Source organism: Danio rerio, chromosome 4, assembly GCF_049306965.1.
Source record: "Danio rerio strain Tuebingen ecotype United States chromosome 4, GRCz12tu, whole genome shotgun sequence".
NCBI lineage: Eukaryota > Metazoa > Chordata > Actinopteri > Cypriniformes > Danionidae > Danio > Danio rerio.
Genome location: NC_133179.1, coordinates 69,215,079 through 69,239,769, shown reverse-complemented (window position 1 = coordinate 69,239,769; position 24,691 = coordinate 69,215,079). Strand labels below are relative to the sequence as shown.

Sequence of the window (24,691 nt, the reverse complement as noted above, 5' to 3'; positions counted from 1 at the left end):
GTTATTTAAGTGACAGAATTACTCAAACCTGAGGACTCGAGAGATTAACGGTTCAATTATTTTTCCGGCTCTAAACGCGTATGATTAGCCCGTGATGAACGAGTGACTCAGACCCGATAAAAACTCATTAGGTGAACGGATCAATTCTTTTTCGGGCTCATACACATATGATTGACTTCTGCCTTTCTGCGATGAACGACTCAAAATGTGATGAAGACTTGAAATGAACGATACTACCTGCACAAGTGTGCGCACTCGCGGATGATTGAATTACTCCCTGAGAGGACTCGTAGTTCCCGAGTCATATTGAAGATTCTTTCAAAATCAACAAATCGTTCATGAACGACCCATCACTACCACACACACAAATTATTACTGATCAGCTGTAAAATAAACTCGGAGAACTGGGAATACATTTGCAAGCTTATTAAAATAAGTGCTTTATTCTTTGGTGAGGCTTCAGAGCATATGCTGAGTAATCTTGAAGCTTTCAGTGTATCGTTTTGGAGCAATGACATAATTGGTGACATACGAAGCCTCATTCAACTGGTTCAAGAATCAGTTTAAATCTCACGTGGCATCTTCTCCTGTTACACATGCAAATTAGATGTCCTCTGCCCTTTAAACCTTGCCACTTTCCAGTTTTAAAATAACCAACACAGCTCCCTCCCAACACACTTTATATATAGAAATTACAGAGAAACAATTTCCAGAACTTTGAGTAGATTTATTTGTAAAATAGTGTTGGTAGAATCGATGACATCAACAGTATGTAATAAATTATTTACAAAAAATGAATTATTAAAAATAATTATATAACTAATAACTAGTAACTAAATAACTAATAACTGAATGATTAAGTGATAAGTAATTATGATATCATACATATAAATATGATATTAAGAGTTAGTAATGTATTATAGTACTATACCTTTGCATAAATGAGCGGGAATAAGCTGTCCCTAATTTTAATCAAAGTTGATCATCTCAGGGGCAGATAAGGGGTTAAAGTGTTACCTCTTACTAAAAAGCATTGGACACTTTTTCTTTGAATGAATGTCTTTGGATTTTGTCTTGAACATACTTCATTGTTTGACTGAACAGGGTCTTTGAATTAATGGAATCAAATTTATAAATTTTTAAATTATCAGCAATCGCTCCTCCTGTAGGAATCTTACTGATGGTCTCTGCATTCTTCCTGACCTCCATTAAAGACTGAATGCGATCTGTAAATCCAGGCTTGGCTTCTTGTTTCTCGGACTCAATCATCAGATCGATGTAGTCAGGGGTGGACAGAGGATTGGGCTTGAGGGCGATTTCCTGCAGACGCTCCAAAGACTTCTTAGAGTCACCAATTAGTCCAGTGACAATTTTCTGGACAACCTCAAGCTCATATTCAAGCTCTGCAAAGATCTTTTCTTTGGTCATGACCTCTCCATTTGCTTCTTCAAATCGCTTTTTTAAATCCTGATAGGTTTCCTTTTTCCTTTCTTTGACATAAGTCCATTTATATTTCTGATTGAAGTGAACATTCCAGACACACTTTCCAGGACAGACCCGACACTTTCCATCTTTCATTGCACTGCACTTGTGTTTATCACGGTCATTTGCAGTAGTGCATGTATCATGACATGTGAAGTGACACGTTTGACAGTTGGTCAAGAAGTAGCCAGTGGGGTTTTCAATCTGTTTTGGGACAGTTACTTCTACTTCATATTCAAAATCCTTGTTTGCCTCCATCTCAAGCATGTGTTGCTTCAGAGCAGCTCTTGTCTTCTTTATTTCATCCAGTTTTGTCAGAGCAGCATTGATCTGCGGCTGCAGGCCTACCACAAGCACCTCAAGCTGCTTTCTCTCTTTCAGGACCTCTCGTGTCAGAGTTAAACTCTGTGTTTTTATCTTGCTGAGGGATGTGAAGAACTTGTGCATACTAGAAAATCCCAGCTTCCAGAACATTTGGTCAAAGTTTTCACAGTCAGAGTCTTCGTCCTCTGCAGATTTATTATTGTGTGCAAACACAGCAGAGTTGTTAAACTTGAAGTGAAGTGGCTCTCCAGACTCATCTGTAGAACAAGGAACCTCAGAGACTTTGATGGGCTCCAGAACTGGAGGTTTTTTCCCGTCTGCAAAGGTGACCATCACCATGATGTTTTCAGCAATGTCCTTCCCAAATATGGAGAGAATGGAGTCAAAGACATATTTCTGTGTGTGTGTCAGGCGGGCAAGTGAAGCCTGAACTACAAAACACACAGCATCAATGCAGTCGATTCCTCCACGGGCAGAGAAGAACTCCCGAATCTGAGCTGTGATTTTCTGGTCTTGTTTAATTCCTCTGGTATTTCCAAGACCTGGTGTGTCCACAATAGTCAGAGAATATGGAACTCGGAAACCATCCATATGATTAATTTTATATGCAGTGATCTCTGATGTCTGACTTTCAGCCGGGGATGTCTGCTGTCCTTCATCTATCAGCACAAACCGGAAATCATCTTCCCATTTCACTCCCAGTATGTAGTTGATCATGCTGTTAATGAGAGTGGTTTTTCCTGCACCAGTGGCTCCGATCATCATAATAGTCTTGCTCTCTTTTGTGATGTTTTCCCCAAATGTGTATCTTTTGAAGGATCCATCTATGTTTTGCCATTTTTCTTTCAGGTAAAGTTTATAGATAAGCAGGGTTTCATTGCTGCCACCTGATATTTTACTGTTCCAGTAGTTCTTTATTTTATGGGCAACATTTAAGGTCTCTCGGCTGTAAAAGTCTCTTTCCATGGTTTTGCTGCTTGATTGTGTTGATGTTTTCCGATGGTCAGTGTTATCAGACTGATAGATCTCGATTAGCTTTTTAAAGCCTTTTTCTGATTGTGATGCTAAGAGGAAAAGAAAACAATAAGCTGATCAATAAAAGAAACCTGAAATCTATTAGTATAATCACTGTGCACAGGGTACAGGGTTTAATATTCAGCTCAGAGGTGTAAACTGTCTTTACAAAAATGAACATAACCTTTAGATGTTCCCAGGTGAAAAGAAAGTGTACTTAAGTTGTACTTTTTAAGACATACTTATCATACTTTAATTGTACTATACTAAGTGTATATTAAGTGTGTTATTTTGGAACAACTTCAAGCATATTTATTGTTACTTTATATATACTTAAGATTAACTTTAAGCTACTTAAAATATGTTGTAACATACTTAGTTGTGTTAAAATGGACATACTTTGAGTACAATTAAAGTGTACTTTTAAAAGTGTATTTTATTTAAAGTACATTTAAATTATGTACTTGAAATACAGTTAAAGTATATTTAAAACACAGTTAAAGTATATTTTAAGTTTAGATAAAGTGTATTTTCAGCCCAGCTGCAGTGCATTAAAGTATAGTATAACCCCAGTTGAAGTATACTTTAAGTTGTGATGAAGTATAATTTAAGCACACCTAAAGTGCAATTTAAAACTAGTTAAAGTATATTTTAAGCCTAGTAGAAGAATATTTTAAGCTTTACATTAAACATTTTACATTGTGTTATTACTATACTTTCTATACATTTGCAGAGTACTACAAGACCTACTTTATTTCAACAATTAACAACATCATTCAGAAATGTATTTAAATTATATTACAAATATGCTGTAAAAGTACATTACAAACACAAATAAATGCATGGATTTTGAATGCTTGAAAACTGTAATTTTCAACTTTTTCAATTGACAATTAACGAAGTACAACAGTGTGAAGTAAAGTGCAATCAAACAGGAAAAAACATGTGAAACAAAACACATTAAACCAAACATAGAGCTGATGCTTCACTGTATCCTTAAAGTGGAGGAATTTTTTGTTGCATTTTCTGCGATGAGAGATCACACCTCAGACACTATGGTGTTTAGGTTTTTTTTTTTACAGTGTCTGTGGAAAGAGAAAAGTATCATTAAATATAAAAACAATTTTCTAATATAAAAATTACATGTACTGTCAAATAATGTAAAACAAAATTACTAAAAGTTATTTTAATGAATACTATTATTTTGTTTTATTCAGTTTCCCTTGACGATAAAAAAAAACATTTAAAAAATGATCATGTATAGGACTAAAACATCCTATTGACCTTGTGAGGGTCCAACTGGTCCTTACAGGTTTCATTGCCAGATTTTCCCGTAAGGGTGCATCTTAAGATGAGTTTTAAGGGTGCTTTCACACCTGCCTTATTTAGTTCGACTAAATCGCACTAGAGTTCGTTTTCCCTTTTGGTATGGCTCGTTTGAGCAGGTGAGAATGCAGCAATCGTACTCGAGTGCGCACCAAAAGCGGACCAAATAAGCATACCGAGACCTGCTTGAAGAGGTGGTCTTGGTACGCTTTCAAACAACCCTGGAGCGATTCGTTTGTGGTGAGAATATGATCTGTACTAAAACAGATCCAACCGCAAAAAGTACTGCGCGTTTTGGACTAATCCAGCTGCCGTAGGCAGATGCGCTGTGCATTATGGAATATGAAGGAAAAATATTTGTTGACAGCGCTTTACCAAGAGAGAGAGAGAGAGAGAGGGAAAACATTAGCTGATGGATCGTTGGTAATATTACCACAAGATGACCATGTCGCAGTTTAGGTAAATTAATTCACACCTCCTCCTGAAGTGACGAGTGATGCATTAAACACTATTTTCCAGCCGCGGCCGCACTTTATTTTCGTAATGTATAGTTTGTCTAAAGCAGGGATACAATCAGCCAGTGCAGTCGTCCCACCAGAGTAGAAGGTTTTGTTTGCCTGAGGGAGTTCATTGCCATTTTCCCGCACGTGAATTCTGACCAATCAATAAGCAGTTTAGGAAATATGTTCAACAACATCTGGCCAATGAGAGATGTGGATTTTGTCAGATGACTGCATTTTGGTTCATTTCAACTGGTTCGGACCAAAGCCAGCAGTGTGGTGTGAAAACGACCAAAGACGGCAGAAAATGCAACAATGCATCATTTATTACCCTTGGTCCGGACCAAATGAAGCGAACTACAGATGTGAAAGCACCCTAAGAGTTTCTTTACCAAAAATTAATGTGGCCAATTCTTGGGTGAAAAGTGAAACTCTTGATTTATTCACTCTTATACATCATACATCCTCTTTGACACTGTAATGTCAAAGAGTACTATAAAATTATTTATACAACATTACAAGTGAAAACTATGTTATTGTACTAAATTTAAGGGGTCATGAATACACAAAAAGGCCGCTTAAAAAAATATTGTGAAAAAATCTTGTCTTACCCTTTCTGATGAAGCAGAAGGAAACTCACTAGAACTCAGGCTTGAACTGCTGTAAGATGAACTTCTTCTCATGCACACACAATTTACAATTCCAGGAAGGCCTTTAAAATTGTAATAATTAAATGATTAATTCCGGCTACAACCGAGTACTGGGAAACCCCTATACACTCTTGCATTCACACACACTCTTATATGCTACAGCAAATTAACAAACCAACTGACCTAGCTGGGACTCAAACCAGTTACCTTCTTGCTGTGAGGTGACAGTGCTAACCACAGAGACCACATAGCCACCATGCTGCCCTGTATTCTCTATTTTTAAATTTAAATCTTTATTTTTAATGAAGCATTGCTGTAATTTAAAAACTTTTATATAGTATGTATTTTCTTGTTCTAAAATAGCACTTACCTTGTGAAAGCTGCAGGTTATTAGCAGAAGCACTTAATTATAGGAAAAATTATAGGACATAATTATAGGGAAAAAGCTGAATATAAAATGTCAAACATATGTACATTGTTCATGTGCAAAACATGATGGAAAAAACCTTGAATAAAAATTGCATGCTACTGTAACATAGCTGTCATTACAGATCCACAATTACTTTTAATCTACATAATGGCCTTAAGTTACCTTTCAAAGCTTTGACTATGTCGTCATCAAGCTCTACAGAGGTTTTCTGGGAAGACTTCCTCTGCGAAAGGCTGTTCTCCAATACCTTGTCTCTATCATTTTCTTGTTGTCACTATCCAATGTCACCTGTATTTGTTAAAACAGACAGAAGGTTAGAAGAGGCTCTACCATACCACTTTATTTTAATATTACTGTTGTATTATGAAACAGTCACGTTTAACAAATTAATATTTATATACAACAGTCCTCCACAAGACTACAAAACATTCCAAAACCTTTTAAGTGCCTTTGAAATTACTTAGTACTAAAAAATTACTTGCGGTTATTTTCCTTGATCTTCTCAACTCTGTGTTTTGAAACAAGTCAATCTCAGATTACAGGAGCTTATTTTTTTTTCTTTGTATCGCTTCTTGAGGTCTCTTTTAAGTTGTTTCCCCATTGCAAACGTAGCTGAACTTTGAGAAGTACTTGCAACCTAAAACATTTACATAATAAACATTTAACACCATTCCTGACCATCCAAAAATGAAAAATTTCAGTGTGGTTTTTAGTGACTATTACAAATACTCAGATTTACTGTAATTAAGTAGTTTTTTTTATAATTGTACTTTATTTATTTATTTATTTTTTAATTAGGCTTTTATTTAAGTAAATGTTTATAACCTGTATCTGTACTTTTACTCGTAACTCCTGCAACTTTTTACCTGTCACTACTTTTCTTGTCTATAGTAATTGGCTAGAGTAATACAGTAATCAGTCCTGAAGCATTTACAGTAAAAATTATTAAAATTGTCCAAATCAACAAATGAAATAAAAAAAAAATGGCCTTAATAACTAAATTGAATCTATTCAATCAGTGCTGCAGAAGCTTGTTTTGAAGTGCCACCTACTGGACACTGGTAACTTGTTAGTCAGAGATCAAAGTGCATAATAAGTATTAACATATATACATATTAACACAGCTAACAGCAAGAAATGCATTTACCTGCTTTCAGTCAGCTTATTATATATTATATATGTGTTCTCACATTATATTCTCACATTTTAAATGTATAGAATGGCAACTAATTAAATTCCTTACACTGAGAAAGAAAATTGCACTGACGTAAGCTACATTTTTAATCTGCAGTGTATAAGGTGGAGTATATTTCACAGTGTAATACAGCACTATTAATACTTTTAAAAGTGCTGCTTTTTACTTATAACTTAGTAGTATTTACAACAGATAATTTTTTTCTTGCACAGTATGTTTTTAGTACTCTTTCCACCACTGCAGTACAGCAATCTGGAATAGTAAGATCATCACATACCTTAACAGCCATTTTTTATTTATTTTTTTGCTTTGTTCCTTTACTGGTCATCCGTATGTCTTCTCTCTTCTTGAAATCATCCCTTTTTCACAATTAAATCTTTGTACACATCTGCAGTTAGACATAAATAAATCAAAGAAAAGCAGTACAGTTGTCAGTTTAAATTGTATGAAAATAAACCAACATACAATAGGTTTTATTAAAAATTAAAAAGTAGTAAAATAAGGATTCTGTTATATATGTATGTATGTATACACACACACACACACACACACACACACACACACACAGTAAATCATTCTTATAAGCACAATGCTTATAAGTAGATATATTTATTATATTCATACTATAAATTTGTCCAAACAATGGAAGTTAATGATAAGGAGAAGTTAGAAGTTCATATAGTAATATACACTAGTAAAAAAAACACATTGAATTAGTTTGCAAAAAGAAAAGAAAATGAAATTCTATTAATCAGCTTTTTATAATTTAATATTGTATCCATTAAAACAGCTGTCTATATTGAATGTTTATCCAGAATTTGTTTGGAGTGAGCTATTCATTATACTGTATTAGATCGAATCACAAGCACGTTACAAGGTCAGCACACTGTAATAACGTTAACCATCGTTTAGTCTGCAAATACGTTGGAAAAGTTGTTCCTTATTGAGTAACCATCGTTATACTGAAGGGAAAACACACTTATGTACTATCCACGTTGAAAAATATTTTCTAAAGCCAAAGTGAACAACATAAGTTAGTTAACTTAAGAATAAACTTACCACCAAGAAGTATTTTCGCTGCCAGTTTATTTTGTTCCCCGTGCCTGCTTTGACTAACGTAATCCTCTTCACAGTCCAGTTGTTCGCGCGATCTGACCAGGTTTTCCTTGTCGTCAATGTTTTCGTGTAATTATATCGGTGTTGTCTACCTTTACAAGATTTGAGTCTGGGAAATAAAACAATAAAAATTTCGGAAACCTCGGAAACGATCTGCCTCCTGTTATCGCCAAATATGAACTTGTTGCTCGCGCTCAATAAGCTTACCTTTCTATGGCTGCGTGGGATTGGACAATTTTATGTTTCGATTTGAAAAGCTTGGCTCTGATTGGTCAAACAGAATTAAACGCAACATTCTGGTAGACCTTACAGAGAAAATGTATGTCACATACTTCTGCCTCATAATATCGAAAGAGACTGAAGTGATTTATTCAAAATGCTTTAACTAGTGATTTGCAAATGTACATCCTTTTGTGGAATGATTTTTTATATTTTATTTTAGCCATTGAGCTTTTAATTATGGATGTTTATGACATATGCCCCTGCTGAAAAAAACAGCTTAAACCAGCCTAGGCAGGTTGGCTGGTTTTAGCTGGTTGACCAGGCTGGTTTTAGAGGGGTTTTGGCCATTTCCAGCCTAGTCTTAGCTGCTCAGGCTGGGAGATGACCAGCTAAAACCAGCTTGACCAGCTTAGCCAGGCTGGGAGCCCAGCCAAAACCAGCTATGTCCAGCTTAAACCAGGCTGGTCAAGCTGGTTTTAGCTGGTCATTTTCAGGCCTGACCAGCTAAGACCAGACTGGAAATGGCTGGAAACCAGCCAGGAAATGGCCAAAACCCCTCTAAAACCAGCCTGGTCAAAACCAGCCAACCAGCCTAGGCTGGTTTAAGCTGGATTTTTCAGCAGGGACGTATGTAACTGAAACTTTTATCAGTTGTTTTATTTTTTTGTAATTTGTTTTGTTATAGGTGTACCTTATGTAAATCTGGGTTTTAAAAGTGGATTATTTTAAACTGACTGTATAGTGATGCTCTACGAAGTATTGAAAGGTGTAATATTATGAAATTATATTGCTTTAAGAGTATTTTTGGCAAACATATTTTTGAGCAATGTAAATATATTTGTAGTGCAAAAAAAGGTTATTTAATTTTCCAAGTATACACATAACTACATATATATTGTAGTTATTAAGAAGTGCTACATTTTCATATTTTACTTTTATAATGCATGTAGGTTTGACTTAATAAACTTGACCAAATATCTTAAATACTTAAATATATCTTCATTTTAGAAAAATACGTTATATTCATGGTTTGAGTGAATTATTAGACTTTACAAAATATATTTAAAAAAAAACCATACATATTTTGAAATACAGGCTGAAGCACATGCTCACTTGCATTATTTAAAAAAATGTTTCATTATGTCTAAAACAATTTAAAAAAACATGCATATACCTTAAACACACTCAAATTGGCACCATTTCACAATGTTCTTATACAAAGTACACATAAAACATACTTTAAGAAAGAATAAAATTAGTGTGTTCTCTGTAAATACATTAAAATGCATAAATAGTATACTTGACTTCTAGCGTATTTTTAAAAAGTGCAATTAAATATATCTTCTACCAATGTAATTGTAGTATACTTTATAATAAATACATTAAAATGCAAACCAACACATTTAGAATGCACTTTAAGCAAGTATGGTTTTTGTGCTAATTGTGCTTTAAACATACTATCTACATTTCAAGTACATTTGTAATATATTTAAGAGCACTTCTTTTTCACCTGGGTTAGATAAAAAAATACTTAAATATAAGTAAAAGCCCACTAAATGATGTGTTCTTCATTTGGTACAGACTATTATTGAATGTAATGGTTTTATTTTATTGATTAATACGTGTTAAATTTGTTTCTCATTATCCATCATTTTAACACACAGGGCTGTAAATGAACCTTTAATCTATTATTATACATTATTAAATTTAGTTATTAAAGTCATAAGACATTCTTTATAAAAATCATTCACATGTTCTTGATTAGTAATCAGCTTACAGGACGACTAGGCTAGAGCTAGAATTAGGCCTATTTGTTTATGATAAACATAATGAACGAAGAGGCTGAATGTAATTGTTCCTCTTTAACCGCACAAAAGCAGAAATTTGTTGATGTGATGTTTGCCGTGTCAAAGTGCAAACACTGCTTTAACCAAATGCTCACAAAAGCAAAAAAATAGCACGGTTAACTTCCAAACATTAAAACTATCATCTTTTCAGACGTTTAGCTATTTTAAGTAGCAGTTGAAACAGCAGAACACAGAACCGAACAGAAACTGTATATTCTGTTTTGACTGATAACCATTTCAGGATGTACAGGCATATATCCATTTTATGGCTTTGTTATTAATAATTAAATCTCTGAAGTCATTTTAACAATGAAAAAAGGTTAATAATGACCTTATTCAGTAATTATTGTCTCACTAAGTAAAACTGTAAGTATATGCATGCCACTGCTTTTTCTGTATGTGAAGTTTTTGTTTTCTCAGGACCTTCAGGCCGAGCCAAGAGGTCAATAGCCGCATTTCCACTGTCGGGCCAGTGCGAGCCAGGGGTTTTATCAGGCCATGCCAGGCCAATCACCAGAGAGGTTGAGCAGTGAGGCCGAAATCATGTAGTGTTTCCACTGTCGGGCTAGTAGGTTGCAGCGCATCGCGCAAACCCCACCCCCAGAACGTCGCCTGAATCAAACCTCACACAACCCGCCCACTTCAGTGGGAATCAGGCAAATAAAGCATCGCATCATCATGAAACCATTAAACTGAAGACAACCCAAACAGACGACACGTTACTGTACTGCAGTACATTATATGTCTACACGCACAGGCCTGTGTATTTCAATTCATTATATTTGTTCACTCGTTGACAAACTGTCTCGCCACTTTCCTTGTTTGAGGACACAGAACACATTTTTGTATTTGCAGTTTTCTCCAATCCGTTTGTAAAGCAGCACTGCCCAGGACTGGATGACAGAAAAGAAGGCTGTTTCTGCTTTCAATCACCCATAATTGCTCTGTTTGCACGATTTGATTAATATCATCGTATCCAAATACTTTATAAATAATATTTTAAATCTCCTCCGGTGTTTATTGTTTTTAGAAAATATCTAAAATCTTTTTTTCCAGACAGGCCTTTGTAAATGAAAGTTTAAAATATCTTTAAAACTGTTTGATTTATGGATTGTATATACGGACATTGTTCTAGCTAGCTTTTGTTTGTTTTATATTAGTTTATTTATTAAATGTGATTATTATATCAGATTTTTGTTATTCTTTAAATTATTTCAATATAGCTTAGGCTATTTTATCAAGATATGACACTTTTGTTTAGAGTCTACAAAAGTGAACATGTAATTGGTAAAGTTTTATGTCTTTCTGTTAGATTCATATTTTGTATTATAAACAAATTAAATAACAAAAATAAAAAACGTGCTAGCAGCATCAATAGAGCTGTGAAGCGAGTGCTCTTTTGCCCAGTCTCACACTCACATACAGGCTTCTAAATGTGCACATATCACGCACAAACCTTTTAAAAACACCTTTTAAACTTGACAAAAACTCTCGACAACCTTTACTGTCTGCTGTGTCTTTAATATGGTGTAAAAGGTTATTATGCGTTATTGAAACATCAAGGAAGACGCAGCAAAGAAAAGTCACTTATAAATTTAAATGTTATTATTTTATGCAACAGCCTTACATTTAAAAGGGAAACATAAGAGTGATCATAAGCAAAACCCTTAGCCTATAAGGTGTTTCATTAAATAAATAGGGGTATATTAAACTGACCAGCTATCCGTTTTCTTTCCCCAATTTATTTATTTGTTTGCCGCATGTACTCATGTGCGACTGGAAAACTAGTGTAATGCTTGCAAGTCATCTTTACCAGACTCGGGCAAAGTCCATCTCTCACTCCGCCCCAAAACCCCAGCTGGCCCTCTTTGGCCCAAGGTATTCGGCGGGCTGAAAAAGGCCGGCCGCTGGCCCAGAGAAAGCTCCGCTTTGGCCCTATCTGCCTCTGGAAGTGACAGTGGAAACACGACTGGCCCTGGCACGCTCGCTTTAGGTGCGATAGTGGGAATGCGGCTATTGGGACCTCTGAGGTGGACTGCACTGTAGATGAGTGACCAGGACAGATGTTATTTTAATCGTACTGTTGTTAAAGTTTATACAGTTTTGTGATTCTGCTGTAAGAAAACTCTCTCTAGACATGGTTGTTATGTCTAACCTTTGTTTACTTGTTGTCTAAAAAAACATTGGAGATTTTGCTCTGAATTGTATGTACACATGTGGAGGTTTATCTGTGTTTAAATATGCAAAGTAATAAATTTGTATTTAAATGAGGGCCATGTTCAAATTACTTTTGATTCCCTTTCATAGTTTAAAACATTATTATCAGTTTTACATGGTTCCACTTACACGTACTAATGCTGAAATCAATTATTTGTTACAATTTACTTAGTGTAAATATATGCTTTTACACTGTACTTATGTTTGATTTAATGCCTTCATGTAATTTATTTCTGCAATTACATTTGTTATTATACTGTTAACCATCCCTTTCACTTTCATTCACCCTTAAAACATACCCATTTTGTTCACTCACCTTGTTCTGTGGCTTCTGCAGTAGAATGCAAATATTTGTAACAAAACAATCGATGTCCATCATTCCTTTGAACAATTTCCTGAAATGTTGCTATCAGATCAGCAGATGTGCTGTTTTTCCCCCATCTGTAGTGTCTGTTAAAGCACTTCTGGATAATTTCCTTTACAACATCATTGACTTCATTCAGTTCAACTCTTTTTGGCTCTTGTGTCGTGAGCACCATTGTGTGTTCAAACACACGATCAGAGAGAGAGTTGAGCACTAACTCCACACATACAGCTTCTTCTCTCGAACACTCATCGTGATTGAGGACCAGAACGATCACATGAGGTCCTGGAGCAGACAGAAAAACAAACTCTCTTACTCCTTGTGCGATTTGACGTAGTGAGAGATCTGGGTTGAGCAGGTAAGGAGTGTTGATGATCATCATTTGTTTTCCTCTGACTCTTTCACAGTACTGCTCTAAATAAAATGAAGGAGCTTCAGTATCAAACACTGCTCTTCCTAAGATGAAGTTTCCCACACTGCTGGTTTCTGAAAGACTGTTACCCAGAAGAACAATCCTCAGATCACTCACTGAAACACAAAAAGCACATATAATTTTACAATAGATCATAATGTAATGTGGAAAGTAAATATTCAAGATTTCACACTTAGTTGATGATTGATAAGGTGTGTTTGGCATGCTGTCCCAGGAAAGAGCCCTGAGCTCAGAAGATCCTCAGGGCCGGGGCTCCCTTTCATTTCTTAGGGTGAGATGGGAGTCTGAGATCAGGTAGGTCTGGAGAGCTCCCCTGAATTAGTTCTCTGGCCCATGATTTAATTATTGGAAGTTGCCACAGTGTAATAGACGCTAACTGACGGCATATGTTGTGCGTTGGAAGCCTAGAACTAAATGCTAACATACGGTGCCAATTTGGATTAATCAATTCACTTATACCACATGTCTTTGGACTGATTTACTAAGATCTTAATTAGCTTGATCCTGTGTGTTTGATTAGGGTTGGAGCTAAACTCTTCAGGACATTGGCCCTCCAGAGACAAGTTTGGAAACCCCTGATCTAATTTCTTGAATACGAGCATTGGAAAACAAGCAAAAAAAAACAAAGGTGTCTTTAAATGAATACTGTCTGTGTGCCGTTCCTCTGCTACAGTCTGAAGTAAATTCTTGTTTTGCATTTGCTTTTCCAAACAGGCTTTGCAAGAGTTATCAGTTTCATGCCTTACTAAAAGATCTCATTCATGAGTTTGTAATGTGTATGACTGTTTTTCCTGCCCTGATTACGGCTTGATTACCCTTTAAATTTGGTTGTCTCTCTGGGCCGTTTATTGCAAGAATCAATAACCTTGCTCCTGGAGCTCTCCATCCCGTATATTTCAGTTTCAACCCCCATCAAACATACCAGACTGTAATCATCAAGTCAAAAAGATATATACATATAGAAATAAGAAAGAAAAAAAAACATAATAGTGACTTGATAAAGAATGTCACAATAGGAGGGGTCTAATCTTTGTTATGTTGTGTAAGGCAAATCTGCGAGATCAAGTTCATCTGTTCAAACAATGTGGTCTGTCCTGTTCAGCTGATGAGGTTATCTGAGCCTGTATAAAAGCTGACAGAAATAAGCCAGTGTGAACAAATGTGTTGATTATATGAGTGAGTGAGGGAACAACTGAACGAGAAATAGTAGAAAAGTAGAATAAAGGTTTAAAAATCGGGATTAAAAATTAATGGCCTAAACCGAAAAATTAAATCAAGTAATAAAATCTTTGTTGACATTTAGCAGACGCTTTTATCCAAAGCGATTTACAAATGAGGACAAGGAAGCAATTTACACAACTATAAGAGCAACAATGAATAAGTGCTGTAGACAAGTTTCTGGTGTGTAAAGTCTAAGATGGAAAGCATTAGAAATTAAAGTTTTTTTTAATTTTTTTTTACAGTTTGTACAGTTTGTGGTATAGCTAGAGAGGCAATTGCAGATTCGGAAGGAAAGTGGAGACTAAATAGTTGAGTTTTTAGTTGTTTCTTGAAGACAGCGAGTGACTCTGCTGTTCTGATGCAGTTAGGGAGTTCATTCTACCAACTGGGTAGATTGAACACGAAAGTTCGGGAAAGTGATTTCTTCCCTCTTTGGGATGGAACCACAAGGCGACGTTCATTCACAGAATGCAAGTTTCTGGAGGGCACATAGATCTGCAGAAGTGAGAGCAGATAAGGAGCAAAGCCAGAAGTCACTTTGTAGGCAAACATCAGAGCTTTGAATTTGATGTGAGCAGCAACTGGCAGCCAGTGCAAATAGATGAGTAGCGGAGTGACATGTGCTCGTTTAGGTTCATTAAAGACCACTCGTGCTGCTGCGTTTTGAAGCAGCTGAAGAGGTTTGATAGAGTCAGCTGGAAGACCTGCTAGTAGAGAGTTGCAGTAATCCAGTTTGGAGAGAACAAGAGCTTGAACAAGGAGTTGAGCTGCATGTTCAGATAAGAAGGGTCGGATCTTTCTGATGTTATAGAGTGCAAATCTGCACGATCGAGCAGTTCTAGAGATGTGGTCAGAGAAGTTTAATTGGTCATCAATCGTTACTCCAAGGCTTTTCACCATTTTGGATGCAGTAATGGTTGCCCCATCCATCTGGATTGAGAAGTTATGGTGTAGAGTCGGTAGGAGAATCCATGTTTCTGGATGACTGGTCCTAGAGATGATGTGTAGATGGAGAAGAGAAGTGGCCCAAGAACAGAGCCCTGTGCTACCCCAGTGTTTAGATGCTGTAGGTTGGACACCTCTCCCTTCCAAGACACCCTGAATGACCTGTCAGAGAGGTAAGATCTGAACCATTGTATAACAGTGCCCGCAACGCCCAGTGACTCGAGCGTAGATAGCAGGATCTCGTGGTTGACAGTGTCAAAAGCAGCTGACAAATCCAGCAAGATGAGGACTGATGATTTAGAGTCTGCTTTAGCCAGTCTGAGATCCTCCACGACCGAGAGCAGGGCAGTCTCAGTTGAGTGGCCTTTCTTAAAGCCGGATTGCTTGTTGTCCATGAGATTGTTTTGAGTAAGAAAGTCCAGGACTTGATTGAACACTACTTTCTCCAGAATCTTGGCCATGAATGGAAGCAGGGAAACTGGTCTGTAGTTTTCAAGTAGTGTATGGTCCAGGTTGGGTTTCTTTAGCAGTGGGGTTACCCTAGCCTGCTTAAATGAAGTGGGGAATAAACCAGAGTCAAGAGATGTGTTAATTATGTGAGTCAGTGTTGGTATGACTGCAGGAGAGATGGCTTGCAAGAGATGAGAGGGAATGGGATCGAGTGGACAGGTGGTTGCATGGCTAGATAGCACGAGTTTGGACACCTCAGACTCAGAGAGCTGAGAAAAAGAGGTGAGTGTGTGTGGTGTTGGTGGTGTATCTTGCGTGTTTGTTGTAGGTGCAGCAAATTGAGCACTGATTTTTGCAGTTTTGGTGCAAAAGAATGTAGCAAAGTCATCAGTAGTAAGTGTGGAGGATGCGGGTGGAGGAGGAGGATAGAGGAGGGAGGAAAATGTTTTAAAAAGTAGGCGAGGATTGGTGGCATTGTTGATTTTCTGACGGAAATATTTCTGCTTTGCAGAAGTAACCCGAGAAAGACAAGAGTTTGGTATGGTATGAGCTGTTCTGTTTTAATCACTGTATTTAATACTGATTAAAGTTACTATAGTATTTCGTGAAGAGCAGCAAATCTTTTATTTTGATCCACTGTTTTTTATTATTATTTTTTTAGGGGTTTTCACCTTTTTATTGATAGGAAAGTGGAAATGTAGACAGGAAAGTGTGGGGAGCAGAGATAGGGGAAGGATCAGCAAAGGACCTCGAGACGGGAATCGAACTCGGGTCGCTGCCAGCACTTCGGTGCTATGTGTCGATGCACTAACCACTAGGCTATTAGCACCGACTTGATCCACTGTTTTGTTTGATAACAGAGCTGTCACTTTAAGAATGCACAGCTCTATAATAAAAGCATTTGGTCACTTACATTTAAGACTAAATTGTTTGTGCTTAAAATAAAACACATCAGGACAGACATGTTTACATATTATTAAGTGCATTAGTCTGTTTAAAACGCACTCAAATTCAAAAGTGTTCACTTTTGCTGCTCTTCAAATAAGTATGCAGAAGCTGATCTGGCAACAGTGTGTTTGTCATTACGGAGCGCGGCCGTCAGTCAGCACCATGAATGAAATTACTTAGAGCAGGGGTGTCAAACTCAATTCCTGGAGGGCTGAAGCCCTGCACAGTTCAGTTCCAACCCTGCTCCAACACACTTACCTGTAGGTTTCAAACAAGCCTGAAGGACTCAATTAGTTTGATCAGGTGTGTTTAATTAGGGTTGGAACTAAACTGTGCAGAGCTGCAGCCCTTATGGAACTGAGTTTGACACCTGTGATTTAGAGGCTGCAAATGAAGGGCAGCGGTTGATGCACAGCTTTAATTTAAATTAAGTGAATGCGGGCGTTTTAATATTAAGTTCGACATGCTTTCAAGTCAAAATTAAACCAAAGCATAATTCTCCTTAACAGTTTTTGCAATTGAATCACTTTTAAGATCGGCTATTGATGCTACTTTCAGTAATCATAGAAATATTAAAACTGTAGGAGAAATACAGGAAATAATTTTATTTTATTTTATTACATTTTATAAAATGTTTGCACAAGGTTTTTGTTCGCATAAAGACTCTGACAACACACAAAGATCTGATCTGATCTTTATCCAGTCTATGGCTTTGCAGGTCAGTTTTTGAAGCATCTTTTTTGAGTTTGAGTTTCAGGATTCAATTTGTTTGTTTTTTCATGTCATTCCAGACAGACTGTATGATAATCAGATAAGATATTATATATTAAGGCTTACTGTTTGGGACATTTTCCTTGCTGTTTCTTCTCCTGACAGCAGGATCACGCAAAACAGCTGCGGAAACAAAAGCATTTCAAATTATCAAGACTTATATGTATAGCGAAACCCTTTTTATCTGTTGTTCTGTGATCAGTGGTTGCTGGTGGATCATTGCCTCAGAAAAAGGGAACAAAACATCACAGTGTTACAGTTTTTCCTCAGTGGCTGTGGTGCATTTCTCACAACACCTTACATTTGTACAACAGTTAATGCATTTGTCAAAACAATTAGTACAAACTGCAAAACCTAGTTGATAACCTGCAAAAGTGTGTCACTTGCTCAAAATGGATTGCTCATTTCACAAAAGCAAGTATTGATGTCAATGAAAGTGTCAGTGTCATCAAGATGAGAAGTCATGACACCATTGTTTATAAACAAGATGGCTTGTTGTCAAATGGCTTGGTCATGTTTTCATTACGTCAGTTTACTCTGTTCATTTTTTTCAGTGCAGATTTTGGTGACACTCCCTGAAAATGCTCAATACTGCAATACTATTTGTACAGCCATTTAGACATCACTGCATTTAGTAAGGTATCCGAGTACAAGACACTGAATATGTACGTTTCACATGTTTACTGCATTTGCTCTTTGCAGTTCTAATTTATTTACAGCATTGTGCAAAAGAATAAACACATTAACACAATAAAGATATTTTCAGGAAAAAAAATATTACTTTTTTTAAATTAAATTTGCTTGACAGATTTTGACAACTAGTTCAACATTTTTGTATGTAACGACTCAAGTAATGAAGTAAGGACTATTAGTTTTATAGGGAATGACTATTCAGCATTCACAGGTTTGGTTTATTTTGACTGACATAACATAAGCAGATGATAATGTTATAAATAGCAGAGAGTTATATGAAAGTGATTGATGCACGTCCAAAAGCATTTCCAATGTGTTGGAAGGAATGAGAAACTGCTACTATGATGTGCATAAATGACTATTTACATTTGCACAACAGGTCATGCATTTCTCAAAACAATTAGTGTTGCACCAAAGTGAAAAAAATTAAAAAAAAATGTAAATAAGCTTAGAGCTTTTATGCTAGTCCATGGTTACTTCAATTTATATAGTATAGTAAATAACTTAAACGTATTTTGATTGTTACTTTAAGTACTAGGTTATATATCAGATTATTTGTGTCCGTCTATGAAATGTGCACTTTATATTGTTTTATTTTACATTTAAATGGGTGTAGTAGTGTACTTATGTTCGGTAGCTGACCATGTCACATGATCCCAGAGATTCTAATTGGTGATTTGGTTGTTAAGCAAATTGGCAAAAACAAGATTTAAAAAAAAAAAGTATTTTATTTATTAAATGTAGATGGATGAATGGATTAAAACAGTTGATAGATAGATAGATAGATAGATAGATAGATAGATAGATAGATAGATAGATAGATAGATAGATCTCACATTTCTGCAAATATTCTTTTATTTATTTCTTTTCATAGGACAATACTGCAGAAATGACTGTCTGACACAATGAAAAGTAGTCAGTGTAAAGTGTGTATAGCAGTGTACATTTATTGTCCCCCTCAGAATAACTAAACATACAGCCAATAATAGCTGAACCCCTGGCAACAAAAGCGAGTACACCCTAATGCGAAAATGTACAAATTGAGCACAATTAGTCACTTTCCTTCCCCTGTGTCACGGGAGTCATTAGTGTTACACTGTCGCAGATGAGTTAAATTTGGTAAGCTCTTCCACTCTCTGAACCAGGCCACTGAAAGTTCAACATGGCACCTCATGGCAAACAACTCTGAAAAAAACAAAATGCTGCTTTGCTTAAAGATGGCCGAGGCTTTATGAAGATAGCCTACTCTCTGTGCTTCAGCACAGATACCAAGATTATCCAGCACTTTAAGAGGACAGGTTCTTCTGTCTTTGCCATGGTCTGCAAAAGAAGGTGAGTGCACGTTCTCAGTGTCACATCCAAAGACTGTCTTTGAAAAATAGACGGATGAGTGCTTCCAGCATTGCGGCAGACATTGAAGGGATGGGAGATCAGCCTGTCAGTGCTTAGACCATACGCTGAACATTGGTCTGCGTGGTTGTCGTCTTAGAAGGAAGCCTCTTCTAAAGATAATGCACAAGAAAGCTCGCAAACAATTTGCTGCAGACATGCAAAGGACCAGGATTACTAGAACCATGTCCCGTGGTCTGATAGCCTATTTGGCCTCCTGGGGCATCCTAAAAAGGAAGGTGGAGGAGCACAAGGTGTCAACTGTCCACCAACTCCATGATGTTGTGATGAAAGAGTAGAAGAGGATTCCAGTGGCAACCTGTGAAGCTCTGGTCAACTCCATGCCCAAGAGAATTAAAGCTGTGCTGAAAAATGATGGCAGCCACACAAAATACTCACATTTCACTTGTTCGCTTAAGGGTGTACTCACTTTTGTTGCCAGGGGATCAGCTATTATTGGCTGCATTTTTAGTTATTTTGAGAGGACAATACATTTACACTACTATACAAACTTTAAACTACTTTTCATTGTGTCAAAGAGTCATTTCTGCAGTGTTGTCCTATGAAAAAATATAAATAAATATTTGCATAAATGTGAGGGGTGTGCTCACTTTTGTGAAATATTGTAGATAGATAGATAGATAGATAGATAGATAGATAGATAGATAGATAGATATCACCTCTCGTGGACAGTCTCCTGTCTCCTCCTTTAGTCTCCAGTTGATCTTCTGTTGATGTTCATTTTCCTGTAGTTTGATGACATGAAATCATTTCAATGCATGTTAGATTTCCACTTTAGACATTTGCCCAATAGATGATGCTGATGCATCTCCAATAACCCACTACAAATTCTTCCATCATCAGTATATTTTACATGAAAACCTAAATGCTTTCATACATGTGATTTAAATGACCCGAGGGGCGATCTCTCTTGTGATTGTTACATATTTAGGATTATACCCACAAGTAAAAAAAAAAAAAAAAAAAAAAAAAATTATATATATATATATATATATATATATATATATATATATATATATATATAAATAAAAAAAAACGCAGGTCATGTGTGTTCCGAACCATGGGTTGTGATCCATATGAAAAAAAATAGTCAAGATTAACCTTTATTGGTACAGACAGGCATTACAAAAAAAAAAAGATTCTTATTTTAAAAATAACTGCATATTGATGCACTGATTCTAAAATTCAATTAGAAAAAAAAAAAAACATTCTTCAAGAGACCCAAAGTGCTTGGGTTTGGCCAATGAACACAGATCTATGCTGTGCTGAGAGACATGGTTGACCAGTTCACAGATGTCTACCAGGATGACATATTGATTTATTTTCTCTGTCTCGAATTGTTTTATTCACAGAAATATTTATTTTAAAATCGAAATGAAAACTGGCCACATCTATTATCATACACTCTCAGAAATTGTACTAAAGCTGGGGTGGTACATTTTCAAAGTTTGTGTTTGTATCTAAGAGGTTCGTATAAGCATCTTATAGTACAGTATATACTGCATTAGGACCTAAAATGTGTATATTAGTCACAAAAGTGCTCTCTTTGAACCCCTTTGACAGGTTTTGTACCTTTTTTTATCAGAGTGTATGATAATAACAGTTTTAAATTATATGTAAAAATTCAGATTTTTACAAATAATTTTACAATAAAGCTATTTTCATAGGTTTAATCAAATACTCTTGTAAGAACATATCAGCAGCTTCTGCCAACATTTTAATTATCACCTTCAATTGAAATTAGTCTAATTCTGTGTATATAAAATTAACTACTACCAGATGGGGTCGCACTAACACACTGTTTCTCAACCACGTTCCTGGAGGACCACCAGCTCTGCAAAATTTCAAAGTCTCCTTAATCAAACACACCTGATTCAGATCATCAGCTCATTAGCAGAGACCGAAAAACCGGAGACATCCCAAACATGCAGACATCCCAAACCAGCGACATGGTTGAGAAACACTGCATTAACAGACCTGTTGCCATGACAATCCTGGATCAGGTAAAGTCATCATTAATGCAAAAACACACCCATGCACTGAAACGTCATCTCTAACATTGTGTTCCTACAACTGTGATGTTAATGTGCACGTTTTTGTTTGTTTTTATAATTTTACTGTTTTTAATTAATTCATTAATTCTGTTTATTTACTTGTGTAAATGTGTGTACATTTAGATTTATTCGGTTTCAAATTATATTTTTTTAAATATTTATATGATTCATTCATAATGCGGTTTGTAAAGTAATTTTTCTTGTCTTTTAATAGAGATATTATACCAGAGATTTGCTTTGTTTACCAAATAAAGTGGATCTTATTGGATTTGCATTTTAAACAATAAATACAAGTTAAAACGGTATTACTTTTAGTTCATATATTAAGGTTTCAGTTATGATACTGCCAAAAATCATTCCACATAATCCCGCAGATTAACAAAATTCTGCACAGAAATAACAAAAATAATGTCCACAGATTCTGTCTGGCCCTTCTTATAGGTACATTAACCTGTTGTATCTGCAGTTGTATTGTGTAACTTGCTGAGGGAAGGAAAAAAAAATGAAGGAAATAAACAACTTACAGTGAAAAACCCTCAGGCTGAAATACATAACACACCTATGTTAGTAATACAAGTTAGAGCTTGATTTATTTCATGCGAAAATAGAGAATGAACAAAACAATATATAAGATATTAAACAATATAAAGCCAAAAATAAAGTTTATTTGAAGATTATTTCAGGAGTTTGAAATGACTTTTATTGTTAAAACAAACTTCAACTACTTTTGGTTACATAAAATGAGGGCGGGGAAGACGTGCAGCATTCTTTGACATGGAATTTTTTTCTGGTTTATTTCCTTGATTGAGCTCAGAAACTAACACAAACGGGTATAAACACGGAAGAGCTTTTTGAATGGATTTTTTTGAAAGATATCACAGTCTGAAAGTTACACAGTGTTTTTTTTACATTCAGTAATGTAAAGGGTGGTTGCTTAAGCGGATAGTTCACCAAAAAATTTAAATCCTTTTTATTTTATTGATTTTTTTTTTATCCATCACTTGTCAAAACCTCTTAATTTCTTATTTCTGTTGAACACAAAATTAGATATTTTGAAGAAAGCTGACTGATGGCACCCATAGTTTTCCACAGTAGGAAATAAAAAATATTATGATTTTAGTGTGTGCCAGCATTCTTCAAAATAACTTATTTTATGTTATAGAGGTAAAGTTGGTTTTATATTCGCACATTCGTTCATTTAGAAGTCTCTATATTGTTTACCATGTTACTTTGAATATTTGATCAGAATTAGCATGCAAGTGTGGCTTGAAAACAACATTAGCACTGTTTATTTGACTGAACAATGTTGTACTTTGATATTCATTTGCTGCTAATATGATTTCAGTATTTAGAGTTTGCAAATAATACTTTTATGAAATTATATTATTAAAGCTAAAGTCCGAATGTGCAAATATAAAACCAACTTTACCACTATTTTTATGTTCAACAGAAGGAAAAAAATTCAAATAGACTGTGAACAAGTGAATGATGAGTAAACTAATACCAATTTAAATTTTAGGATGAACAAAACACTTCAAAATCCTTCAATAGAAATACAATTACCGTCAAAGTCGATGTCTGCTGAATTTAGGATATTTAATTAAACAATAAAGTACTTTGGAGAGAACTAATTTCATTAGAAACTGATTAATCGTTAAAACTTTTCACAAATTAACTTTTAAAATTTGTTAACACATACAGTTAACATATTTACACATTTTAAAGTTTGCCGTCTGAAAGACTTTCCCGTTGTTGTCTTTATCATTATGAGTGAAATTCAGAGGGAGCAGAAATATTAAATTACACATTGCAGTAAACAAATTTTTTACTGGGTTTCTGTCTCTTTATTTACCATTTGAGTTTCTCTTTAGCTGCTGTAACTGTCATTGATAGAGGTAAAGTTGGTTTTATATTCTCACATTCGTTCATTTAGAAGTCTCTATATTGTTTACCATGTTAATTTGAATATTTGATTGGAATTAGCATGCAAGTGTGACTTGAAAACAACATTAACACTGTTTATTTAACTGTGAACAATGTTGTACTTTGATAGCCGGCTGCTAATATGATTTTACTGTTTAGTTTGCAAATAATACTTTTATGAAATTATATTATTAAGGGGAAAATCTGAATGTGCCAATATAAAACCAACTTTACCTCTATCTGTCATTGGGGAAAATTAAAAATTCTTAGTGGACATTCACTGATCCTTTATGTAATGTCAGATTATCATTTTATTTACTCATTTATAACAGTATTAAACTATGACAGTGATTTGTTTAGGCTTTAAAGAACATTTAAAACACTTCAGAAACACAGACATAAAGAACCAAGTAAACAAACCAGAAAAACCTGTCAAACACGACGCTCGCTAAACTGTAAATCCAGACCGAGATTAAATGTAAAACTTACCAAATATAAACAAACTTCTAATGTAGACATACATGAAAACATCACAGAAATTATCAGAAAAAAAATCATCCTTGTACTCACCGATGATTAAGAATTGTAACCTTTGGTACACAGCCACCTGAATCGGCGTCGCACCTGAACTAATTAACATTCAATCTTCAGTTTCACCTGCAGTTTGACGGCAGATCATCCGTGGCTCTGACTGGAGACGGCTGTGATTGGCCAGTGTCACCGCTCATGTTCATGTCATCTCAAAACACGTCGCGTCTTTATTTACATCGGTGAGATGTGGTTTACCAGAGTAAATAGGAGAGCAGAGGCTCAAAAAGACAGGACAGAGTCAAACTCCAAGACCTTGACTTAATCGTGGGATTTTGATAGGTGCCCACCACGTATAACAAATACCATTGTAATTTATTGTTTAATATTGTTTTTGAATCATAGTAAAAGTATTTAAAGTGTATTAAAATACATCTACAATTGTTAATGTATAATTCAGCATACAGTGAACTAAAAAACTGCAGTACAGTGTTGTTTATACAATATCGTTTTTTAAAATATTAATAGTTTCTGCCATGCAACAATTAATTACCACAACAGATCAATTTTCTGGTTCAGTATTTATTATGAATTACTATAGTATTTCTTCATGTGGATGATGATGATC

General features: G+C 35.5%; 1 protein-coding gene across 6 annotated transcripts; it reads right to left on the bottom strand.

Annotated features, from left to right (window-relative positions):
* Positions 1–712: 712 nt before the first annotated feature.
* Positions 713–24,184, bottom strand: si:ch73-170d6.2. 6 transcript variants are annotated; one of them, XM_073948335.1, is made up of 6 exons: positions 24,106–24,184; positions 20,218–20,283; positions 17,522–17,578; positions 12,640–13,215; positions 1,699–2,870; positions 713–1,515 (listed from the first exon to the last, which is right to left on the bottom strand). In XM_073948335.1, coding segments are annotated over exons 3-6 (2,241 nt in total). In that variant the 5' UTR covers positions 17,523–17,578; positions 20,218–20,283; positions 24,106–24,184; the 3' UTR covers positions 713–1,023. The 6 variants fall into 6 exon arrangements, with proteins under 6 accessions (XP_073804436.1, XP_003201532.2, XP_073804437.1 ...); XM_003201484.6 differs by having other exon boundaries at positions 713–2,870; XM_073948336.1 differs by lacking the exons at positions 12,640–13,215; positions 17,522–17,578; positions 20,218–20,283; positions 24,106–24,184 and adding exons at positions 5,258–6,014; positions 6,205–6,363; positions 7,199–7,309; positions 7,981–8,146 and having other exon boundaries at positions 713–3,905.
* Positions 24,185–24,691: the final 507 nt, after the last annotated feature.

What these genes read in the sequence shown, in the direction of transcription:
- si:ch73-170d6.2 (XM_003201484.6), bottom strand. An exon ending in TGCAGAAGCCACAGAACAAG is followed by an intron (nt 2,871 to 12,639) that starts GTGAGTGAACAA and finishes TTTTCCTCTTAG; the next exon opens with CATCACAATCAGAAAAAGGC.